Raw genomic sequence first — 23,788 nt, 5'->3', positions numbered from 1 at the left:
TATTTCATATTGTGGTTACTGTCTCCAAATATCTTCTCTTTCCTTCTCCTTCGCTTGCCTTGCAGCTGGCAAGCCTTTGGAGTCCCTGTCCCCTGCCATTGCCCACGGAACAGACCATCTTCATCTTCGTGCCTTGCTGTGCTCTGCCTTGCCTGTATCCCCATTGTTCACAGGCAAACATTCTCCTTGAGTATGGAAAAAAGAGTTAAAGCAAGGGTCAGGCAGGAAGTGAGAGTGGAGGTGTGTTGGTGCTGCTTTTACGAATAAAACAAATGACATGGAAAGAATGTATTAGGTAAGTGCAATTAAAAAACAGGAAGGAATAGGCATGATATTAAAGATGCTATAGACTTTATGTGATTCAGTATTTGATTTTCAGTTTCTGAATTTAAATAATATTTAGAAAAAAACAGATAAAATGTATATATAAAGAACAACACACCAGGGAGGGGACTATTCATCAGTTTCAGCTACTGAATGTGTATGTGTGTATATACACATATATTGTGTATATGACATGGCTAAAGAACAGTCTTTTTTGAGACAGGGTCTCACTCTGTCACCCAGGCTGGTGTGCACTGGTGCAATCACGGCTCACTGTAGCCTCCGCCTCCCAGGTGGGCTCAAATGATCCTCCACCCTCAGCTTCCTGAGTAGCTTGGGACCACAGGCACACACCACCATGCCTGGATAATTTTTTTTTTTTTTTTTTTGGTAGAGATAGGGTTTTGCCACTTTGCCCAGGCTGGTATTGAACTCCTGAACTCAAGCAATCCACCCACCTCGGCCTCCCAATGTGCTGGGATTACAGGCGTGAACCATGGCACCCAGCAGAGATCAATCTTTTAAAAAATGTATGGCTGAGTATGGTGGCTCACGAATGTAATCCCAGCACTTTGGGAGGCTGGCAAAAATGGATCACTTGAGCTCAGGAATTTGAGATGAGCCTGGGCAACATAGTGAGACCCCATCTGTATAAAAAGAAATTTAATTAGTTGGGCATGGTGGTGCACTCCTCCAGCTACTTGGGAGGCTGAGGTGGGAGGATTGCTTGGGCCTGGGGCCTGGAGGTTCAAAGCTGCAGTGAGATGTGATCACGCCACTGCACTCTAGCCCGTGTGACAGAGCAAGACTCTGTCCAAAAAAAAATTAAAAAAAAAAAAAAGCTATTACACAATTAGCTGGCAAAATTACCACTGGAAAAATTTTATGCTATCATTAAAATCCTATAACACAGTTATATCCAGAACTATCCAGAGCAAACTAAGTAGACAGCATAGAAAACTTTCTTCTCCCTCAAGCCTTCGTAGTCTTTGCAGCCAGCAATGCTGTAGACATATTTGTCCCTGTGAGACCTTAGCTTTTCTTACTTCATAAACTTTGGGAGAGCCAAGGTCTCAATGAAAAGACAACTTTAATAAAACTGAAATTGGGCCAAATGTGTCTCCCGCCTCTTATAAATCATGTAAGAATAGAAGCCTGTGACAAATGATAAACCAAATATTAATTTTTGCTTGTGTGTTCTAGTAATCTATTCTCTGTAATTCCATCACTATCATCTCTTACTTTAAGATCTTTAGAGGAGATTATGCCTCAGTATTCCACCCCAAGATAGTCTCACAGAGTCACTGAGTTTTACCTCACATGTACCTGACGTTTTATGGCTCACCACTCATGGGTCAGCACTTACTGTTGGCTTATGGAGACTGCTCAGTTTGGATTCAGCCCAGCTGTCATTGGCCTATACTCTAGTGGCCAATTCTCCTTTGTTCAACAGCTGGCCATTGGCTTACAGTGAATTTACCGATGCGAAAGATAATCTAGGTAAAGTAGTTAATGTGACTGTGATGACAGAACAATTATTCCAAAGCACTATGTTATTAGCATGGTTAATTCCAGGGAAATATTAACCGCAAATCTTACTTTAAATGGCAGAGTCATTAAATGAGTTGGTCCCAAAGGAAGCCATGGAATTAGGAGGCCACAGATCTATTGTTTTCAAACAAATGTGGCATTAGTATTTGTGTGGATTTTAAATACCTATTGGGAGGCTATACCATCCTGGATTAATTATTTTCATTTATATATAGGATTTCCCAAATGTGGACACTATCCTATCTGGCAATCAGTTCGGATTCTGCAGAAAAAGTCACCTTTTACCTGAAATAAGGTTTATATAAAGGTATAGCTTGATTTCAGGGAAAGGAGGAAATAATCAAAGTTTACATAGGTCACCTTTGTTTTTAACTTTGCTTTTCGTAACCACTGGTAGTTCTCGAAGTGCGTTCCCTACACCAGCATCATACGCATCACCTGGCAACTTGTTAGAAATGCAAATTCTTGGGACTCATCCAAGACCTACTGAATCAGAAACTCGGAATGATGCCAAGCAGTTTGTGTTTTAGCAAGTCCTCCAGGTGATTCTGATGCATGCTGAAGCCGAGAAATGGAGATCTATACTGAAGGTACTCCATTCATTGATGAAAGCAGTACATAGTCCAACACTTGTGGAACCATAATATCATTTGGGTTGCAGTCAGGTAAACCAGGAGAGAGTCAATGATTCCTCATTTTCTTTCATTAGTTGGCAGTGCCAGGTCTTAGCAATGTCACAGATAGTGGAGCAATTATAGGCCAGTTGACCCTAAAGAACTGAAAAAAGTAAGTTGGGTTTTGGGAACCACCTCACCCCCAGATTTTGAGGCAGTCTTCTAAACAAGTTGTATACTATCTCCTCTAGGGTACTGAGTCCAAAAGTTCCTTAGGTGCACCTAGCCACAAGTTCTAAAAACTGGCAGACAGATGGCAGGGACAGGAATGGGTTATTTTTTTAATGGATAAGGAAGTACCTAATTTCCCACTCTCCTATCTTGGAATAAGAAAGCCTGTAAGTATTGAGATCTGGCCAGGATTGACCTCCTGGAGCCTACTTGTCCTAGACTTTGGCACCATGTAAATTACCACAGGTTGCTGTATCCAGAGCTGGAGGATGGGTCAGAAAATCTAGATAAAAATTTAGACTTTCCAACTGAGTCATCAGTCTGTACTATGCAAAGAGGGAGGATGTTGATATCAGAGTTAAGATTCAAATTAGAGCAGACTGGGGATCCAGTAGAAATTCCCTGGCTAGCTAAGGTAAACTAAAAGGACTTATGGTTTATTTATTTTTATTTTTTTTTATTTATTTATTTTGAGACGGAGTCTCACTCTGTCACCCAGACTGTGGTGCAGTGGTGCAATCTCAGCTCACTGCAACCTCTGCCTCCGGAGTTCAAACAGTTCTCCTGCCTCAGCCTCCCAAGTAGCTGGGATTACAGGTGTGTGCCACCACGCCAGGCTAATTTTTTTTTTTTTTTTTTTTTTTTTTTAATAGAGACAGGGTTTCACCATGTTGGCCAGGCTGGCCTCGAACTCCTAACATCAAGTGATCCACCCACCTCAGCTTCCCAAAGTGCTGGGATTACAGGCATGAGCCACAGTGCCTGGCCAGGGGATTATGGTTTATAAATGAACAGAAGGCATCTAACATTAATGAGTTACCTAAGATAGAGTATTTTCTGATCTCTGTAATTAGGACAATTTGTTTATGTGCCTAAAGCATTGTGTATATGTGCGTGAGAGTGTGTAATGTAATGTTGCTTTATATTTCTGCAAGGGAACAGCTAGGGGATCAATCACTATCTCCTTTAGTGGGGAGAGGGAAAAGAAAAGATCCATTCCACCATTTCTTCAGCTGGGCCTAATGGTAGATAAGTTTTGCCAGCAAGCAGTCCACAAGAGAGTAGGCTGACAGTCCTTGTTACTGGCTGACATTTGGGATTCCACGTAGAAGAAATTAGATACTGTGCCCTTGGCCCCTAATGTCCTTGTTCTTTACAAGCTCTCAAAGTAAAGCCTTACTGTTTGGGCCTCACTTCAGAGAGTGCCCCAGGTGACTGCTTCCGTGTGCTCATATCCCTGCTGTTGCCAAACTATAGTCCTTCCTTTCCCTCGTTTCACTAGATAGTGGAGATTTTCCCATTTTCTCCCTTTTTCCACACCTCTTTTCTGATTTTCCGAAGTTATCCCTACAGTCCCTTATTAAGATTTTTGTGTTTCTCACCTCAGCTATCTCCTGAACATCAGGACTTTTTCATCATCCATCTGATATATAGTCATTAGCTGGAGAGGGAAGAAGCAGAGGAGTGAGTGAATGCTTTTCTCTGAATGGGAGGGGAAGAGGTGGAAGACTTCCACTTTGGACTGTTGCTAGCTTTGTAAACTCGAACACATACCTACCACAATAATTTCATTCTGAAAAAACTCCATATGATATACATAGCAATTTAAAGCCTTCTTATTGATGCATCTTTGATCCTATTTCTTCCAAGCTAATAACCCTGTTCTTACATACTGCTTACATTTAATCCACTCTCTTTACAGACTTTATAACAGATCTTCTTTATGGTGACCAAAAATGGATTATAGGTTGCCATATTCTACCTTATAATCTGGTTAGAAAGAGATGTATATAAATTCTTTGAAGACAGAAATAATATCTTTTTAATCATTGTATCCCCTCAGTGGCTGGCGAAGTATCTTACATGGAATAAAATGTTTGTTGAATCAAATTCAGGGCCACGGAATCTGAGGAGTTTAAAAACCAAAGAAGAAATGAATGCATATACAGGAATTATTTTTTCATGCTCCCTAGCTTATCATCATGGCGTAGATGCAAAGGAGGGAAGAAGACAGGGAAGTATTGGGATGGAATTATTTCCATAGTCCTTCAATCTAACACCATCTTCAACACTATTTATTGTTTAGCTGCAAGTACAGATACAGTCAGCTCATTAAAAGTTAAGATCATGATGAGTGGAGGTGAGGATATTTAAAATCTCTCTTATAAAAATTAATTTGTGACAATTGTTACATAATATATACATAAATCATCATGTAGGATTATTAGCAAATACTTTTTTATTCATCAATTTAAAAATTTTTTAAGTTAAGGTCAAAGCATGACAAATTACTGCATATCATATATGGATTAAAAAGGAAGGTATCTTACTGGTCTTCTTCCCACATCCTGGTTCACCATGAGCATCACTGTGCATCCACCACAGGGACTCTGACAGGGAATAGCAGCAAGGGAGGCAGCCCAGTCTAGTGTGCCAGGGGTATGCCCCTTTCTGAAGCCATGGAGTAGAATGAAACCCTACCAAAGCAAACAGTCAAGCTGTCTTTTTACATCTTTCCATCTTCCCTCCCCTTCCCCAGTAGGATCTCTCCTTAAATGTACGGAGGTATAATTAAAAATGAATTGTTTCAATGAGCCAAGGAGTGTTACAGAAAGCCAAAAGTGTTCCAGAGCAAAGAAGAATCATAGCCAAGAACAATGCATTGAAATTCATCAAGAAACCTTGCTACTTTTGGCATGTTTGTTTTAAATGTCACTGTTTGAAATGTATTACAACAATCAGCAATTTGGTGTGAAGCTTGAAGGATGTAGAGCCATCTGTAATGCTTTGGATATGTTACAAAATGAGTGAAAAAAACATTTTAAGGAAGAATTCTCAAATATTCCCAATGTTCGGCTTTTTAATGGAACTATTGATAACCTTGTTATCTAATAGAATTATGACTATAGAATGCATTAAACTTCTTGGCCGTAGCCAAATGGGTGAAACCAGAGACAGGATACACAGTGTACTTGATAAAATGCTATCTATTTAAAGTATTAGAGTGGCTATTATGTTCAAGTACAAAGTTTTGATCCTCTCAATAAACTTAATCTAGGAAGAATAAATGTTTTAGAATGTTTTTAAATTTCACTAGAACACAGGGTACTCTCAGAGTTTGTACTTAAGATAGTGTCACATGTAATAGCTGATTTTGAAAGATTCACACATAATAAGTTCTGAGGTTGGTTCTGTGATGCTTTTCTATTATTGCATACTTGTGGCTAAGGATATGGAGTGGGGGCATTTCTGTGTGGTTTTTATTCAGAAAGTTGAAAATGAAAAAGAATTGTAGTAATTCAAGTCATTGTAGTATTATTTCTGTCTGTATGACATCAGAGGTAAGATTTTAATGTCATCTCAGCCAGCAACAAACTGTATAACCTCAGACACCTTCAACCTCTCCAAGACTCTGGAAATGGAGGATCATGATTATCTAATTTGCAAAATGCTTGTGAGGATTCAGAAGAGTATGCAGGATTTATTTTTCCTATATACTTTAGTGATTTAAAATAAGTTAAATATTCTAAACTGAAACAATATTGTGCATTGTAAAATGTGTAAACGTGCAGAGTTAGGCAAAGATTCAAATAGTGCTAGTCCCTAGCACTAAAGTATGTAGGAGAAATAAATTTCTAATCTTTGATACATAAATAAATTTTATTTCCTTTATCTTTCTTTATGAAAAACTTGTTATACACATATATGAGTCCATTGAAATAATATAATGCAAAATCTAAGTGTAACATTTATGGGAGGCATAGATTGCTTCAGCTAGAAGGAATTTTAGAAATTATCTGGTTCAGTGCTTCTTAGCATCTGTTTGGTTTATAGACAACTTTGAGAATCTGATGAAAGATATGGTCTTTCTCCCCTACCCCAAAAATGCCTCTACATACAAAAATTAGTACATAATTTAAGGGGTTCAAGAACCCTCTGACTCCCAAACTTAATACTCGTCATCTAAAAATGGAGAAATTAAGAAAGATAAGTGATATGCTCTTGAGGCTTAAAAGTTATTTTGAAGACATTTTCTGACAAAGTTTTTGTTTCTGAAGAAAGCTTTTTCTTTAAGAATTTCAGAACTAAACATTTGTCAGTTATTCGAGAAGTGTTCTCAGACTACAGCTGCGTTTTATCGTGAGCATGCTCTCTTATCCACCCTTGATGTATTAGATACAGATGAGCTCTTTGCAATCACGTGTAAAGTTAAAAATTTTGGGGTATTGATTGAAATTTTTAACATTCTTTTCCTCCCATAATTATTCTGCTGCATTCTCAGTAAACATTCATTAAATACCTGCCATGGTCCAAAGCCTGCACAAGATAATCATGTGAATGAGAATCAGTTTCTGACTTTGATCTAGTACAGTTTAGCAACAGACTCATGAGCCTGTAATAGGGGAGCTCAGAGAGAGGAGCAACACATTCAGACCCAGAACTCTGAGAAGGTCCAATTTTAAGGTAGCATTAAAGTAGAATCTTTTTTTTTTTTTTGAGACGGAGTCTCGCTCTGTCACCCAGGCTGGAGTGCAGTGGCGCAATCTCGGCTCACTGCAAGCTCCGCCTCCCGGGTTCACGCCATTCTCCCGCCTCAGCCTCTCCGAGTAGCTGGGACTACAGGCGCCCGCCACCGCGCCCGGCTAATTTTTTGTATTTTTAGTAGAGACGGGGTTTCACCGTGGTCTCGATCTCCTGACCTCGTGATCCGCCCGCCTCGGCCTCCCAAAGTGCTGGGATTACAAGTGTGAGCCACCGCGCCCGGCCTAAAGTAGAATCTTGAAGCAGAGCAGCAGTTTGTCAGGCAAAGATTCAGATAGCCTAACTCTGCATGTTTGTAGATTTTACAATGCACAATTTTTTTTAGTTTAGAATATTTAACTTATTTTAAATCACACTTATGTGGCAATGTAATTAGTGCTAAAATATATGGGATGGTCCATTGAAGACCCATTGCCTAACTTTATCAACCGTGCATCATCATTCTCTGAGCCATGAGGTCTCCAAACCTCAGAGTCATACTCCTCTCTGGCCTGCAAATTCTAGCCACTCAACAATGGCTCACAGATTCTTCCTTTGGAGTGTCTGTGCATCTTTCCCTTCTTTTCTATTCCTACTATCATCTTTCCATAGTTCACTATTCTACTAAACCAGACTCTCAGGATCCATATCACACACTTTCACCAATCCTTGTTGGACACAACCACCAAATACATTTTCCTAAAATTAATTTATTCTGAGGCCCTGCTAAGAAACATTTGCCCCAAGTTATTCATAGGATATAGTCATCTAGTCTGCTTATTATCTTAATGTCTCCCATAATCACCCATCGTTCTTAGCACATTCTTAACTCCAGCCAGGCAAGTACAAGAGCCCACATGTTCAAGTCTCACCTTCACTGCTTTTTAGCTGTTGCATTTATCTTTTTGAGCATGTTTCCTTATCTGTGAGTTACATGAATAAAAAACAAAGCTGTTAGGAAAATGTGTGTGCTAACACATGGGAAGTGCCCCGGCTTGTGCCTGACACATAATTGGCTCTCAAGAAAATGTAACATTTCCCTTTTTTTTTTTTTTTTTTTTTTGAGACGGAGTCTCCCTCTGTCACCCAGGCTGGAGTGCAATGGTGCGATCTTGGCTCACTGCAACCTCTGCCTCCCAGGTTCAAGCGATTCTCCTGCCTCAGCCTCCTGAGTAGCTGGGATTACAGGTGCCCACCACCGGGGCCCAGCTAATTTTTGTATTTTTAGTAGAAACGGGGTTTCGCCATGTTGGCCAGGCTGGTTTCGAACACCTGACCTCAGGTGATCCGCCTGCCTGAAACTGTAACATTTCTAATGGTTGTTATTATCACCTTTCTCCAAAATCCACCTCATCTGTGTCATACAGTATTTCTTCTCTAAAAATTCCTCCTCTTCCCCGGTCATTTGTTATTTCTAAGACCATGCTTCAGGCTTACCTTCCCCCGATGTCTCCCCTAGACCTGCTTTCAGCAGTCTTCCCTCACATTTCCTGCATCACCAGTAGGTTTGCCTCATGGTGCTTTCAAACTTTTCCTAGGGGCCTTCTCTTCCTGATGAAACTAGAACAGCTAGAGCGGCCCCCAAATTAAGTAGGTTGTCATGCAAAGTCATGAGCCTCCTTGACTTCATGCTTCTTTGAGGATGTTGAAATCTTCATGGAACAGATGAAACATTTGATCATTCATGTCTATGGATCTTTTCAGTAGAGATTTTCTGGTTCTGAGTTGAGATTGGAAGTATGTCTCATACTGCCTTCTACTTCCTACAGCCAGCAACATTATAGGCACACTTGACTATTTGGTGTTTCACACTGATTTTTCTAAAGAATTATTGTAATTTTTGAACCTTGTCACAGAGGAGCAATGGCTTTCCATTCTGTAGGGGAATATAGTAGGAAGTGTATATGGCTTGAGGGTTGAGGGATGTGAACTCCACATCAGTACATTGCACTGTGTCTGAGCTACAGTGAGTGTATAATGAATATTTAATGAATGAGCACCAATCATAAGCAGTGTTTCAATGCATCATTGTACATCCGAATACATTAGAACAGAGCAAATGAAAGTGTCTCCTCCAAATTTAAGGCTGAGGTTTTAGGAAGAAGTAAATCAAGGGAAAAGTGTTGCAGGAAAAAAAATGGTGTTTAAGTTCTCCAGAAGAATCTCTTTTACTGAAAATTAGATTTTCTTTCCTCACAACCTCCTTGCTGAGCAAAGGGAAAGAGCCTATGAATCCCAGACAACATTTATCTTTATTGTCCTTATTGGGAACTAATCTTTACATTGTTTTGAAACAGTTTCATTACACAGGGCCTCTTTAATTTCTGCCAGCTTGTTGAATCTTAGAAAATAACTACTTTGCCTTCTCTGTAGCAGAATTTCAGGTAACTGCACTTAATCTTATTGTGGTCTCCTTTTTATACCAGTTCGGCTTACTGCAGAAAGAACCTTCAGCTTCAAAGAACACTTCTGCCTTCCTCCCCCACAACCCCCTCAGTTGGAAAGGTGGGGTGGGATGGTGGCTGGGAAATAGGGAGGAAATCAGTCAATTGCTAGCTGTCAGAGTTGTTTTAGGTGACTTTGTACTTCTTGAATTTAAGATCAACATGAACTATAGACATTTCAGGCTGGGAATTTAAATAGCAACAAAAAAGCATGGGTTTTGCTAATGCCAGGAATGACTCATCTGGTGAGAATGGTATTGTACTGATAATACAATAGAGAGAGAAAGAAAAGACTGTGGTATCTGCTCTCTTTGTGTTGCTGACCTTGAGGAGAATTATAACTTGTTTGTTGCAGAAGTTGAGCATCTAATGTGCTGATGCACCTGTTCTTATATATTAAATGGCAAAGCACTTGCAGTTCCCTGTCATTGCTTTGTGGGTGAAATATTTCCTGCAATCTGGTGAACTGTTTTTTTTTTTTATAATGTATTCATTTGTATTTCTTGTATTTCTTATTTCTCATTCTATTTCAACATTCTAGTCTCATCATTACGTCTTCAAACATGTTGGGCTTTTTATTTTCAAGGTAACATGATTATGATTTTTTTTCACATAGAGACCATGAACCAGGCATCTCCTGCTAGAAAGCTGGAAGAGATTCTTCATCTGGCAGAGCTCTGCATAGAAGTCTTACAGCAGAATGAAGAGCATCACGCAGAGGTGATGACCTGTTTTCACTGTAGTATAAAGCTATATGTAAGGCTTCACCATGATTGTGGCTACACTGAATAAGTGGCCTGCCCATAGTCTTGATACATATCTGAATATTTAATGAATAAGCACCAACGATAAGCAGTGTTTCACTTCATCACTGTACATCCCATTGCACATTTACATATGAGAACATGTGAATTTTCTAAAAACATAACTCCTATATATTACAAAGCAATTGTGTGTGTGTATAATTTCATGTTTATTCCTGACAACAAACACTGATGGGATCTGTGCCATGAGAAATTAGCTCATCAGTTATTGAAGAAGGGGGAAAGTTAATGACCACAAGAGGGCTTGCAATGACCCTAAGGCAACTTTCAGAGCTATTCTGCAAGAAGAGATTTTTATTTCCCAAACCAAGGGGTAATTTCCACTGGGCTTTTTTTTTTTTTTTTTTTTTTTTTTGGGTTCTCTATTTGCTGTCTCATTGGTAATAGCAAGACTGCAGTAACAAAGGAAAGAAATCTCACTCTATTTCTGACACAATTCCATAAATAGTTTGCCTGCCTTTCATTGAGGGCAGTTAGTTAACAGCAAGGGCTACAGAAAAGTCCTATAATTAATCAACCTGCATTGCCTTCAGTCCAAATGTGTAACTGGTAAGAGGCAAAGACAGAACACAAACCCATCTTGCAATGCTGCATCATGTGCTTTTCCCCTATGCCGTGATTGCTTAGGTTTAGAAAAGTAAGTTAACGTGGAAGGGGAAAATTTGTGATACACTGTAAGACAAAACTTTAATAGAAAACAATCATAAGTATATGGTTGATAACTCCAGGCTTTCACTCTCAACATTGAACTTTTCACTTTTTTGAATTAAGTTTTAATCAAACCTGTATTGTTTATAATTTTTTAAAGTTCTAATTACATATTAACATTCACTAAAGATCTGGAGTGGCTTTTCACCAAGCAAACTGCATATTCTGAGACTTAAAATTCTCATTCTTTCTAATAGCCATGAGTTTATTAACAAAAATGAAAGAGTTTTCTGACTTTGAGTTGGGTGGGGAGAATGTGTAGCATTAAATAAATATAATAAATGTCAGTGCCCTGACAGTGCTTTTATTCTTGAGGAAGCACATGAAATGAGCAAGAATAAAAATGACCAAATACATATGAGTTTACAGAATTTTTGTATTTAATGAAGCCTAGTTCTAAAAAATCTAAGAAACTACAGGAACTACATTTTAAGCCAATTTATAGAAAAGAGTACTCATGAATCCTTACTATAGGTAACTAAGATTTATTTTATCTGGTTATAAATATGATATCTGGTTATAAATGTGATCATTCAAAACATCTGCTTTTAGCTCACACTGTGGAAATCTAGTTTTTAGCTTGCATCTGTCATGTGTGAACTTGTTATGGATATTTTATTTTAAACTGAAGAAACAGCTGCTTCAATAATTTGAAATGAATTCCCAGGAGGTTCTTTTCTAGGCTGGTACCACAGCTATGTTACAATGAAAGTGATTATGTGATAAAATATATGTATGTTTTGTCTTTGTCTTTTGTTAAAAGGTATTATTGTCAGAATATTAGGATTTTTGAATTAAAAAATCTATTAATAATTGGATATTCAATTGCAGTATATATTTCAGCAAAACAGGTATATCTTTTATTCTCAAACATTTTACAAAAACTAAAAATTAAATGTTAGTTATACTTCTTGCAATCACTAAAATGCTTTTCAAAGTATAATGTATCCAAACACAATTAAAATGTATATATTATTTACTAATCCACAAAATACAGTTGACTTTATTAAATAGAGATAATCATTATTCATAAATATCACTATACTAGATACTGAAATATAGGACTACTATGATGACCTTTTTTAAAGATGTTTTGTAACACTATGGCAATTGTTCTACTCTGCAATGCTTCCAAATTCTTGGAAACCCTCAGGGAAGAGAGGTGAGTAAAATGATTTCCTCTATTTTATTAGCATAGGATACCTCTTTTATGTGAATTTAAGATACAATCTACTCTGATTTTAGTTCATTTTAAAGCCAATTAGTCCTTTCTTTGAAATTACAGAATGTCTGTTTTTCTTTGAATGTGCTAATTTTTGTTATATTGTTTTGTGTATGTATCTTATTAATAATTGCTTGCATAGTTACTGATGGCCATCTAAGTAAAACATGACTGAAGGGATGTTGATATTTGGTTTGTGTCTTTGGTTGTTTTTTGTCCTTTAAAAAACAAAACAAAACAGAAAATCTCACGTTTTCTCTGAACAATATTGGGGAGTGAATTGGTCTGATTCCAGACTGACTTCCAGAGTGAGTTGGTGGACTGCATTCTGCACTGATACTTATTTTGCTGGGTGTTCAATCTAGAGTTCCTTTGCTCCATGAAAGAGCACCTGGCTCAGCTCCCTTGGTGGAGGTTAATGTATCTGCCTCAAAGAGACCTTCAAGTGGCTCGCATGTCAGCTCCTTTTATTTTCATTCTCCCTCTCTCCACAGTGGCAGTTTACTTTACAGGGCTAAGAGGTTGTTTCTATCCTTCAACAATTTCTCAGTTAAGCAGGTTTCATGTCCTTCAGATCTTTGACAGTAACTTATCAGGCAGTTTTCCCTTCTCTTTGAAGGCCTCTCAACCTCTCTTCTCAGGCTTTTCTGCAGAATTCTGGTGTTTTCTCCTTAGAAAGATAGTTTAAGTTCCTTTCCAGAAAATCTTTAAGGCTGCCTCCACATTTCAGTGACCAGACCATCTCTGACCAGGTATTTTAGGCAAACTGATCTGACAACTCTCCATCTAAAAGCCACTTGCTTTGACAGAGCTAGGAGGTGTCAAATGCCTGCTGAAAAAGCCATAGTCCCTCACCAGTACGCCCCCTCCACACACACCATTTTACTGATAAGAAAACAGACCCAGGAAAATTGAGCAACTCGCCACAGGTGCACAGCTAGTGAGCGATTGGGTGAAGACTCAGAACAGGCTCCAGACCTGGAGATTTTCCAATAAACCACATTTCTGTTTTGCAATTTAAGTAGAATGGCAGGAGTGATTGTCCTGCCTTAGTTCTGCTGACAGATTTGAACCGCAGCATCATAACAGGGATGTAGATGCATACCGTGGTGATCACAATGCAAACCTGGTTATGTCCCTTTCCATTCTGTCATTCTCTTCTTTCCTTGTACTGTGGTATATATCCAAGGACTCTGCCTAAGACGGATGGATGGAGTGCTGAGAATATCAGTAGAAGGGCTGAGAGGGAGGGATCATGAAAAATATGAGCGCAACTCAAGTCGTTACTTGGTTGCTTATTATTACAGCAAAATAGACTTAAGATCCTTAAAATCTTTTAAATACGATGTCATCTACCAAATCCATTCCACTGTGGGCAAGAAGGTTGTTTGGCAGTAATTTGGTATTTGCAATGCAGACAGCTCTCAGTTCACTGCAAATGGTTGATTCATTTGCAGGGCTGCTTCAACAAGAGCCTGGACAGTGGGAGTTCAGTGTGAACACACGTATTTGTGCATATGTGCATTCCCCTAAACATCAGTATCTGAACCAAATTATGCTTCTGGTTGGATTCTAATGTAAAGAGAAAGGACATTTGATTTTTTAAATTTATTTTTGTTTGTGTGTATCCTTATTCTTCGCTAACTGGCATGCGTGCCTAAGGAATATACTAAAGTGTGGTTATACAAAAGAATTGACCATGAACAAAATCGATTTCCTGTCGACTAACTAGATTACAATAGTCTCAACAGTTGAAATGACCTCAATTACACATTGTTGATATCTGGATAGTCAGTGAGATAAACCTTTTTTAGGATGGGTTTAAATTTAAAGTTATATTAGCCTCTGGACCAACAAGTGTCCCTCATCTTGGAAGAGGATGACCATCAAGTAGCTTGCATATGGCTCAGGTATAGAAGTAGAATTCTCATTTCAGCAGTGACTCTCAAAACCAATTGCATGAGCATGAATGCTCTACCAAAAATGTTTGTTCATTATTTACAGATTTATAATATATATAAATGAGGATAATACTTTACATTCTCATATGTTTTGGAGCATTTTCAGCTCATCATCTCACTTGGTTATTGCTATATCTATGTTTATGAACCTGATTATCAGTGAATCACAGGAGTTGTAAAAAACTTATGATTAGTTAGACAATAGGTGTCACCTGTTCATTCTGTCTGTCCCTCAAGAGAACTTAAATATTTTTAGAATATGGCCCTCAGAATCATGTCGCTGTGTATGTGAGTATGTGTGTATGTGTGTGGCAGGGGCAGGGGATGCTATAGATACTGGATTGTCTCCAGAACCTTTAGGATTATCGACAAGGTACAGAATTGCAAACTAATCTTGTCTTGGGGAATAAATAGGCACAAAATGTATTTCAAAGTCAGACTCACTGTTTTTGCTCATTTAGGCATCCATCCTCCTTTTTTGTCTTAAATTATAAATTTTTATTATATTTTGAGGGCAAAAGTAATCAAGGCCAGGTGTGGTGGCTCACACCTGTAATCCCAGCACTTTGGGAGGCTGAGGTGGGTGGATCACCTGAAGTCAGGAGTTCAAGACCAGCCTGGCGAACATAGCGAAACCCCATCTCTACTAAAAATACAAAATTAGCTGGGCATGGTGGTGGGCACCTGTAATCCCAGATACTTGGGAGGCTGAGACATTAGAATCATTTGAACCTGGGAGGCAGAGGTTGCAGTGAGCTGAGATTGTGCCACTGCACTCCAGCCTGAGTGACAGAGCAAGACTCCACCTCAAAAAAAAAAAAAAAAAAAAAAAAAGAGGTAATCAAAGGCCTCAGGTTTTAATAAAAATTAGAAAAGATATAAAGAAATCAGGCCATAAATCAAAAGATACTAACAGTGGTCTGATCTGCTGATGGTAGATGGATGGATGGAGAGAGAGAGAGATGATAGACAGGCAATGTGCCACATGCCTCCCTTAAGAAGACACCATATGTGTAAGAACTTGGTCTCTAGGCTCCAGCTGACTTAGATTCAATCACTGCTTTGTTATCTACCAACTGTATGACTTTGGGCAAGTTATTTAATCTCTGTTTGCTGACCTATAAAGTAAGGATAATTCTACAATCTACCTGAAATAATTGTTTGGGGGATTAAGTAAAATGATGTTTATAAAACATTTAGAATAGTACTTGGCACATAAACACCATTTAATTCCTGTTGGACATTATTTTTAAAACACATAAACTCACATAAGATTTATATGAATTTCGACACATATTTGTAATTACTGATTGCGGTAGTTAACACATACTTGTAATTACTGATTGCGGTAGTCAATTATTACATTTGTACAGCAATAAACTTTTATATTTATTTGATTTTCACAGCAACAGTGGGAGAGGTTAGGGCAAGTATTGTTATTGCCTATTTGCAGATAAATAAATGGAAATCCACCCAGTGAACTGATTTGACCGTTATCACTCAAGTATCATCACTAAGCTCAAAATCTCAGTACTCTGCTTCTCGGTTCAGGGTTCATTTTTACCTGACGCTGTTGTAAACTACATTTACTACAAAAAAAAAAAGACTTTTCAAGTATTATCAGCTTGCCACATATTTGTATTGCTTATTTGTATTATTAATCCTGTATAAGTTTGTTTTTTTGTTTTGTTTTGTTTTGTTTTTTTCTGAAGACAGTGTCTCACCCTGTCACCCAGGCTGGAGTGCAGTGGCGTGATCTTGGCTCACTGCAACCTTCACCTCCTGGGTTCAAGCGATTCTCCTATCTCAGCCTCCTGAGTAGCTGGGATTACAGGTGCACTCCACCATGCCCAGCTAATTTTTGTATTTTTAGTAGAGACGGTGTTTCCCCATGTTGGCCAGGCTGGTCTCGAACTCCTGACCTCAGGTAATCCGCCCTCCTCGGCCGCCCAAAGTGCTGGGATTACACTTGTGAGCCACCGCACCCTGCTGGTAGGAAGTTTTTTAAGCTGAAGGACTTAAAATCAAGGTGTGTTTTTTATTTCCCTCTTAAGCAAATTAAACATTGCCTTCTGCCTCTGCCATCTTATTTACACTAATTAGTGGCTTAGCATTAAAGCCAAAAGAACTTTAACTCGGATAATCATGACTTCTGTTTAGTACCCCGTAGATGGATGCATTTCTGAGGGAGGTTTTCTCCTCCCTGGTGGAGACCCTGATGCTGTTGAACCTCAGCCACCCCACAGGAAGTAATACCCTAGGGAGGGAATTATAGAGCCCCTCATCTTCCTACCAACCCAGGGTGGGATGGCAAGAAAGAGAAGGGGACAGGTGGTAGACAAGACCCTGTATTCTCAAGGTAACTGCAACTGTTGCTTTCATTTTCAAGGACAGTGATTGCTTAAAGCATTCTCTAGTCATCATTAGGAGAAGAAGCATTCATCACAGATTGGTTTACATTCATTAAGAATAGCATCATCAGGAGTACAACTTGAGATATAAATATATACTTCTGCAAAACAATGAAATTTTCCAGTTGATGGCAAAATCTTGCCAACCTGAAGCTATTGGCAAGATTCTTTTGTGTGAAAAAAAAAAAAAAAAGGTGTATTCTATTCTATTTAATTCCTCATCCTGGCTCTGTCTTCCAAGTTAACTTTAAGAAGACCTTTAGGAATTTTTCTCAGAGTCCTGAAACAACCTGAACTAACGTGACTGTTATTTTCTTAATTTTAACCTTTTGCAAAGATATTGGCTGTGAACTGGAAGTGAGATTTTGAAAATGTCTCTTTGCAGGGCTGCATTTTTCTGTGCTGCTCTACTCAGAGTTGGGAATCTCAGGTTCTTCTTTTCTTTGTCACCATTATAGCTACAAAAGATAGGTGCAAGATCTGTGTAATGAAATGATATATACTTTTTGTGTGTTTTTACGTTATGTCATATACCCATTTTATCACATATTTAACCAAAAAATATTCAAAGGTAATATATGCAAAAAACAGTATGCTCAATTTTCATCATGCATACCATTCCCAACCAGTTTTCACATTCATATATTGGTCACAGCATTGAGCCAGGCATTAAAATGTCCCCAACTCTCAAATCCAGTATTTATACTACACTGTTCTTCTTTAAGTCAGCCTTTACCATTTGCTAATTAATTACATGGCAATCTTTTTAGTTACTGATTATTATTTTATATATATTATTTTAAGGCCATATTTACTATAAATGTGAAACATGAAATTTTTATAAACATGAAAAGTTCTTAAGAAAATAGTGTGTCAAAATTTTGTAATCCCCTTTTTTGTGGTTTGTATCTTCCTGTTATAATCCAATTCATATTTGGAGCCAGGTGCTGTAGCTTACACCAGTAATCTCAGCACCCTGGGAGGCCAAGGCTGGCAGATCACTTGAGGCCAGGAGTTGGAGACCAGCCTGGCTAACATAGCGAAACCCTGTTTCTCCTAAAAATACAAAAACATTAGCTGGGCATGGTGGCATACATCTGTGGTCCCAGCTACTTGGGAGGCTGAGGCATGAGAATTGCTTGAACCTGGGAGGCAGAGGTTGCAGTGAGCCAAGATCAACCCACTGCACTCCAGCCCAATCGACAGAGTGAGGCCCTGTCTCAAAAAAATAAATGATGACTGGCTGCTGAATGGAGAAAGGATGTCAGCAAACACTTTTCATAAAGAGCGATTTGCAATGTGTGAAGACTCTAAAATGCATACCCATTAATCCAGTAATTATTAGAAGTTTATCCTAGGGAAATAATCAGTACTGTAGTCAAAGATATTTATGTAAAAATATTTACTATGCTATCATTGAGAATAGCAAAAAATTGAAAACAGCCATTTTAATAAGGTAATCAGTAAACAATAACAGTATATCCTTATAGTAGAAGATTACGCTATTATATTAAAAGTGAAATCACAGGAAAATATTATGAAGTGTAATACCAAATGTTTTAATGTTTCTACTCACAGAAAAAAAAGAAATATTGGAAGTAAATACACCAAAAAATTCAGAATAGATATGTTTAAATTATGAGATACAAATAATTTTTCTTTTTTGTTTTATATATGTTCTATATGTTGTAAACTAATCATATATTTCTTTTATAAAGGAATAAATGTCCTTGTACATTTTAATTCTATTTTCTATTTCATTCATCAGTTCCAAATGTATGATTTTAATGTGTACCTATAAAATTTTTCTCAGGTTAAAAAACATTATATTTTGTTTATTGTACCTGTTTGTGAAACTAAGACATGTTATAAAATATTTTCAACTGGCACAGTACTTGTGCATGTTTCTAAAAAGTAATCTACTTCCCTCCTTTATGTTTTTATCTTTTCATAGGCATTTGCCTGGTGGCCTGATTTATTGGCTGAACATGCAGAGAAATTTTGGGCTTTATTTACAGTGGATATGGACACTGCACTAGAGGCTCAACCACAAGACTCCTGGGATAGTTTTCCTCTTTTCCAACTGCTTAATAATTTCCTCCGAAATGACAGTGAGCATTTGCATTTTCTTTAGTATGTGAAATGGGGAGGGGTGGGAGAATGTTGAATGTGAATGTATTTTTACTGTACCCTAGCACCGGCCTGACAAGAGTTCGCATGGGTAACATTTAGGTTTGCTCAGCCTGCCCGATTATGTCAGGCCAGGGACTAAGGGAGCCCGGGGACACTCCCACACTCCACTGGGCTCTGAAGGTCCTCTCATTCCCATCCTCCTGCCTTCACTGAGGTCTGATGACCTAGGCACCCTTCTTTATGAACTTTGTTGTACCTTATGAATCTGAAAATCTTCAAAGGCTGGCATTTCTAAAGTACTTGAAGAACATTTACATCTCTGAAAGACACCTTAATAATTCATTATTGTAGAAATCATGTTATGTTAAGGCTCCTACTTAAGTCCATTGCGGTAATATTGCTGGCCTGAGACTTGGTTCATTTGTACAGATGATAGGCAGATATTGCTACGTGGTATGACTTGCTCATTCAACATTTAGAAATTAAGGAGAATGTAAAAGCTCTCTATTGATACTTTTATTCTCAATTTAATAATAAATTTTACAGTTATTCTGGTAGATGGTCTTCTAGCAAACAAAACAAACTTTGTTTTTTATCAAGATTTTAACAAACGGATTCCTAGGCCTTTCCCGTGATGCTTTTTTTAGTTTCATGTAGTCTCAGGTTTGGTTACCACTGACAACCTTTGTTTCAGCACTTGAAGTGACCATGGGGTCACTAATTCCCTACTGAATAAAATTCTTGTCGTGATGCACCAAGGTGAACTCTGCCTCCTCCTAACCTCTGGTTCTGACCCATTCTCTTTGATCAATGCAACAGTTGTCTTCTGTTATGTATTTTCTTCTGCCACTCTTTATTCCCATATAAAACAACCCTGTCTTACGATAGGGTTTTCATGCCCATTGCCATTCTCATCACCTTACCCTGAATAGACCTCACTCCATTTCTCAGTGTTCTTTTGGAATGTGGCGCTCAGAAGAACACAGTGCTCACCATGTGACCTGAATAACCCAGACCCAAATGAGAGGTGCCTTCCTTCCTTCTTCCCTGTCTTCCTGCAGCCCAAGTCTGCTCTTACTCTCCAAGGAACTTCTTCACACTGTTAATACATTTGGAACTTTTTTTATTATACTTTATTTAGAATGTTTTATATGTTAAAACTGCACATGTTTTTGCTTCTCTCTTCCCAGAAGGCCACTGCTATATCTTTCTGGTTGTAAACCTAAATTCATGTTTTTATAGTTGTCTTTGTTTAAAGAAAAAATCGTTATTGGTTTTGTTCATGGCTCTAGTCTAGTCTTTCTTAACTTCCTTTGGTTGTTCACCCCTTTGAGTCTGTGATAAAACTGGTGGGGGGAAATCACATAGATATGAAATCGTTTATAATATTGTACTTTCCATGGACATCCTAAATTTAGGGCACCAGGTTAAAAACCTCTGTTCTAGTAAGAGAGACATCATGGTAGAGTAATTAACAACATGAGCTTTGGTGCTAGACAGATTCACGTCTCTCTGTCACTTACTACTTGACCTTTGACAATAGCTTAACCTCTCCAAACTCCAGGTGCTATATCTATAAAAGAAGGAAAATAATAGCACCAACAGTGTCATTGTCAATGAGCATTAAATAAGATGATAACTCACATATAATAGATGATAAATAAATACTATAGATTTTGTTAGTCTTATTCATTCTCCTATCCAATTTCATTTCATTTCCAAAGATGCTATTATAAGCTTACAATTCCTACCTTAGATTCAGCCATAAGGCCTGCTCTCAGTGGTTGTTAATAAGCCCACATGCAATTATCCATATGCGAATCATTCATTCTGCAAATTATCCTAAGCCAGGTTTTTTGTTTTGTTTTATTTTATTTTGTTTTGTTTGAGACAGAGCTTGCTCCATCACCCAGGCTGGAGTGCAGTGACACTCCCAGTGGCACTTCCAGTGGCCTCCCAAGTTCAAGTGATTCTCATGCCTCAGTCTCCCAAGTAGCTGGGATTACAGGTGAGCACCACCATGCCCAGCTAATTTTTATATTTTTAGTAGAGACGGGGTTCCACCTTGTTGGCCAGGCTGGTCTCAAAATCCTGACCTCAAGTGATCACCTGTCTCAGCCTCCCGAAGTGCTGGGATTACACGTGTGAGCCACTGCACCTGGCCCTCAGCCAGTTTTTAAGTTCCAGTTTGGTTCCTTCCTGCCAGCTAGCCAACGTGGAATGACTGTCTTCCTTTCCCAATCTTCTATCATCATTCATTGTCTGCTATGAAATTACAGTCAGGTTTTTAATATTATCTTAAGACAAATGTATAACAGTAAACCTGCTGCCAAAAGTAAGTATATATATTAGGCATTAAGTCCCCTAAATGAGAATAAGTAAGTAGGGTATTTTTGTTTTGTTTTGTTTTTTTGTTTTTTGTTTTTGAGACTTTGTTTTGTTTTGTTTTGTTTTGAGATGCAGTCTCACTCTGTTGCCCAAGCTGGAGTGCAATGACGCGATCTCGGCTCACCGCAAGCTCTGCCTTCACAGGCGCCCGCCACCGCACCCCCCGGCTAATTTTTTTGTTTTTTTAGTAGAGACGGGTTTTCACCGTGCTAGCCAGGGATGGTCTCGATCTCCTGACCTCATGATCCCCCCACCCTGGCCTCCCAAAGTGCTGGGATTACAGGCATGAGCCACCACGCCCGGCCACATGTAAGATATTTTTTAATACTGTTTTCTCTATTTGAATGAAAACTCAGGAATCAAACATACTTAGATGTATGTTGGGAGTTATTTTAAAATGAGGCATTATTCATCAGAGAAATGCAAATCAAAACCACAAAGAGATATCATCTCACACCAGTTAGAATGGTGATCATTAAAAAGTCAGGAAACAACAGGTGCTGGAGAGGATGTGGAGAAATAGGAACACTTTTCCACTGTTGGTGGGACTGTAAGCTAGTTCAACCATTGCGGAAGTCAGTGTGGCAATTCCTCAGGGATCTAGAGCTAGAAATGCCATTTGACCCAGCAATCCCATTACTGGGTATATACCCAAAGGATTAGAAATCATGCTGCTATAAAGACACATGCACACGTATGTTTATTGCAGCACTATTCACAATAGCAAAGACTTGGAACCAACCCAGATGTCCAACAATGATAGACTGGTTTAAGAAAATGTGGCACATATACACCATGGAATACTACGCATCCATAAAAAATGATGAGTTCATGTCCTTTGTAGGGACATGGTTGAAGCTGGAAACCATCATTCTCAGTAAACTGTCGCAAGGACAAAAAAACAAACACCACATGTTCTCACTCATAGGTGGGAATTGAACAATGAGAACACATGGACACAGGAAGGGGAACATCATACACTGGGGCCTGTTGTGGGGTGGGGGGAGGGGGGAGGGATAGTATTAGGAGATATAACTGATGTTAAATAACGAGTTAATGGGTGCAGCACACCAATATGGCACATGGATACATATGTTACTAACCTGCATGTTGTGCACGTGTACCCTAAAACTTAAAGTATAATAAAAAAGGCATTATTAATGTTCACCATCAAGCAATTAGGTAAGATGATGAATATTTTAACTTATTCAAAATATTGTAATTTATTTTATAGAGAAAACAAAATATGTTGTGGATTTCTTGGAAGTTTTGTTGGAGAACTACTACAATGAATTAATATTTTTTGATGATATTCCTTTCATCTACAATGGCATATTCATTCATCTACAATGAATGGAATTACTTATCTCAATGAATTACTTATCTACAATGAATGGAATATCATTAATTCCAATGAATTAATATTTTTTCATATTTATTTTTAAGAAGAGTTTTTTCAATGCAAATGTAAATTTGTAGGGTAATAAATTAAAACTACATAATTTTCATAATTATAACTATAAAATGTAATTTTCAGTCATATTTACAAATATTTAATTCACATATTAAATATGTTTTATATTTCTCTCCTGATTTAACTATTTCTATACATTAACTACATATCATCTTGTGCTATTTTGTTGTACCGTACTCAGTCAAAATAGAGAAGCATTTAGTACTCATCTCTTTTGGGCACTCAGTTTTGAGGGTAAGTCTAGGTCTTGGCTTTTATTTTATAGTGATTTGCAGATTTTAGAAAACCCCAGTTATTTCTGAGAAAAACAGCTCCTCCATGTAGAGAGGTAAACAGAAAAGTTCCCCAGTGTCATACTTTCCTTTTGGTACTGAGAGTGTGGTGTGATCTGGGGAACTGAAATAAAATTTGGTGACTTTTATCCCAAACTCACAAGTTTCCATCCAAAATCAAGACCACTGAGTAGTTGATAAAACATAATTCTTCTAGCTATTAATATCACCCTTGGTGATACTGAAGACCATTGTTAATAATTGTGTGTTTGTTTTATTACATTCCTTAGATACTGAGTTATTTAGTGAATTCAATTCAAATGTTTAATGTCAACCTGCAACTGCCCCCAAATTGTCCTTTTGGAAAACTATGGGAAAATATTGAACTTCTATTATTTTAGTACCCCTTGAAAGAAAAAGAAATTCTTATGTTGTGGCCATGGTGTTACAGTTTTTACCATGTTGACCCAATTAGAGTTATTGTCTAAATTCCAAATAATTACAACTTTAACTAGCCAAAGGTAATAGGACAGAGAGCTCTGAATGTCCAATATGAAGAAGGGAGTTAATTTGTTGAAAAACAGTGCTTGCTTACATCGGCATCAGTCTGTGTGTGTGTGTGCATTACACAAAATAGGCTGCTAATTATATTTAGGTTTTTAAACAGTGTGATTTATTACTAATAATGTTGCATATTTATGTTTGCTTTC

At 38.0% G+C, this 23,788-nt stretch overlaps 1 protein-coding gene across 20 annotated transcripts in view; it reads left to right on the top strand.

Annotated features, from left to right (window-relative positions):
* Nucleotides 1–23,788, top strand: part of CADPS2 (calcium dependent secretion activator 2) — a 565,017-nt gene that overhangs the window by 457,097 nt on the left and 84,132 nt on the right. For 11 of the 20 annotated variants that reach the window (XM_055283832.2, XM_055283827.2, XM_055283819.2 and 8 more), the window contains 3 exons: nt 10,302–10,405; nt 12,371–12,379; nt 18,766–18,922. In XM_055283832.2, the coding sequence (XP_055139807.1) occupies nt 10,302–10,405; nt 12,371–12,379; nt 18,766–18,922 (270 nt within the window). Of the gene's footprint in view, nt 1–1,815; nt 1,833–10,301; nt 10,406–12,370; nt 12,380–18,765; nt 18,923–23,788 lie in introns of all 20 variants that reach the window. The other 9 variants (XM_055283833.2, XM_063642177.1, XM_055283836.2 and 6 more) reach the window with 2 other exon arrangements.

The sequence above is a fragment of the Symphalangus syndactylus genome, chromosome 6, assembly GCF_028878055.3.
Source record: "Symphalangus syndactylus isolate Jambi chromosome 6, NHGRI_mSymSyn1-v2.1_pri, whole genome shotgun sequence".
NCBI classification, from domain to species: Eukaryota; Metazoa; Chordata; class Mammalia; order Primates; family Hylobatidae; genus Symphalangus; species Symphalangus syndactylus.
Note: the sequence above shows the minus strand (reverse complement) of the source record. Positions and strands in the feature narration are given on the sequence as shown.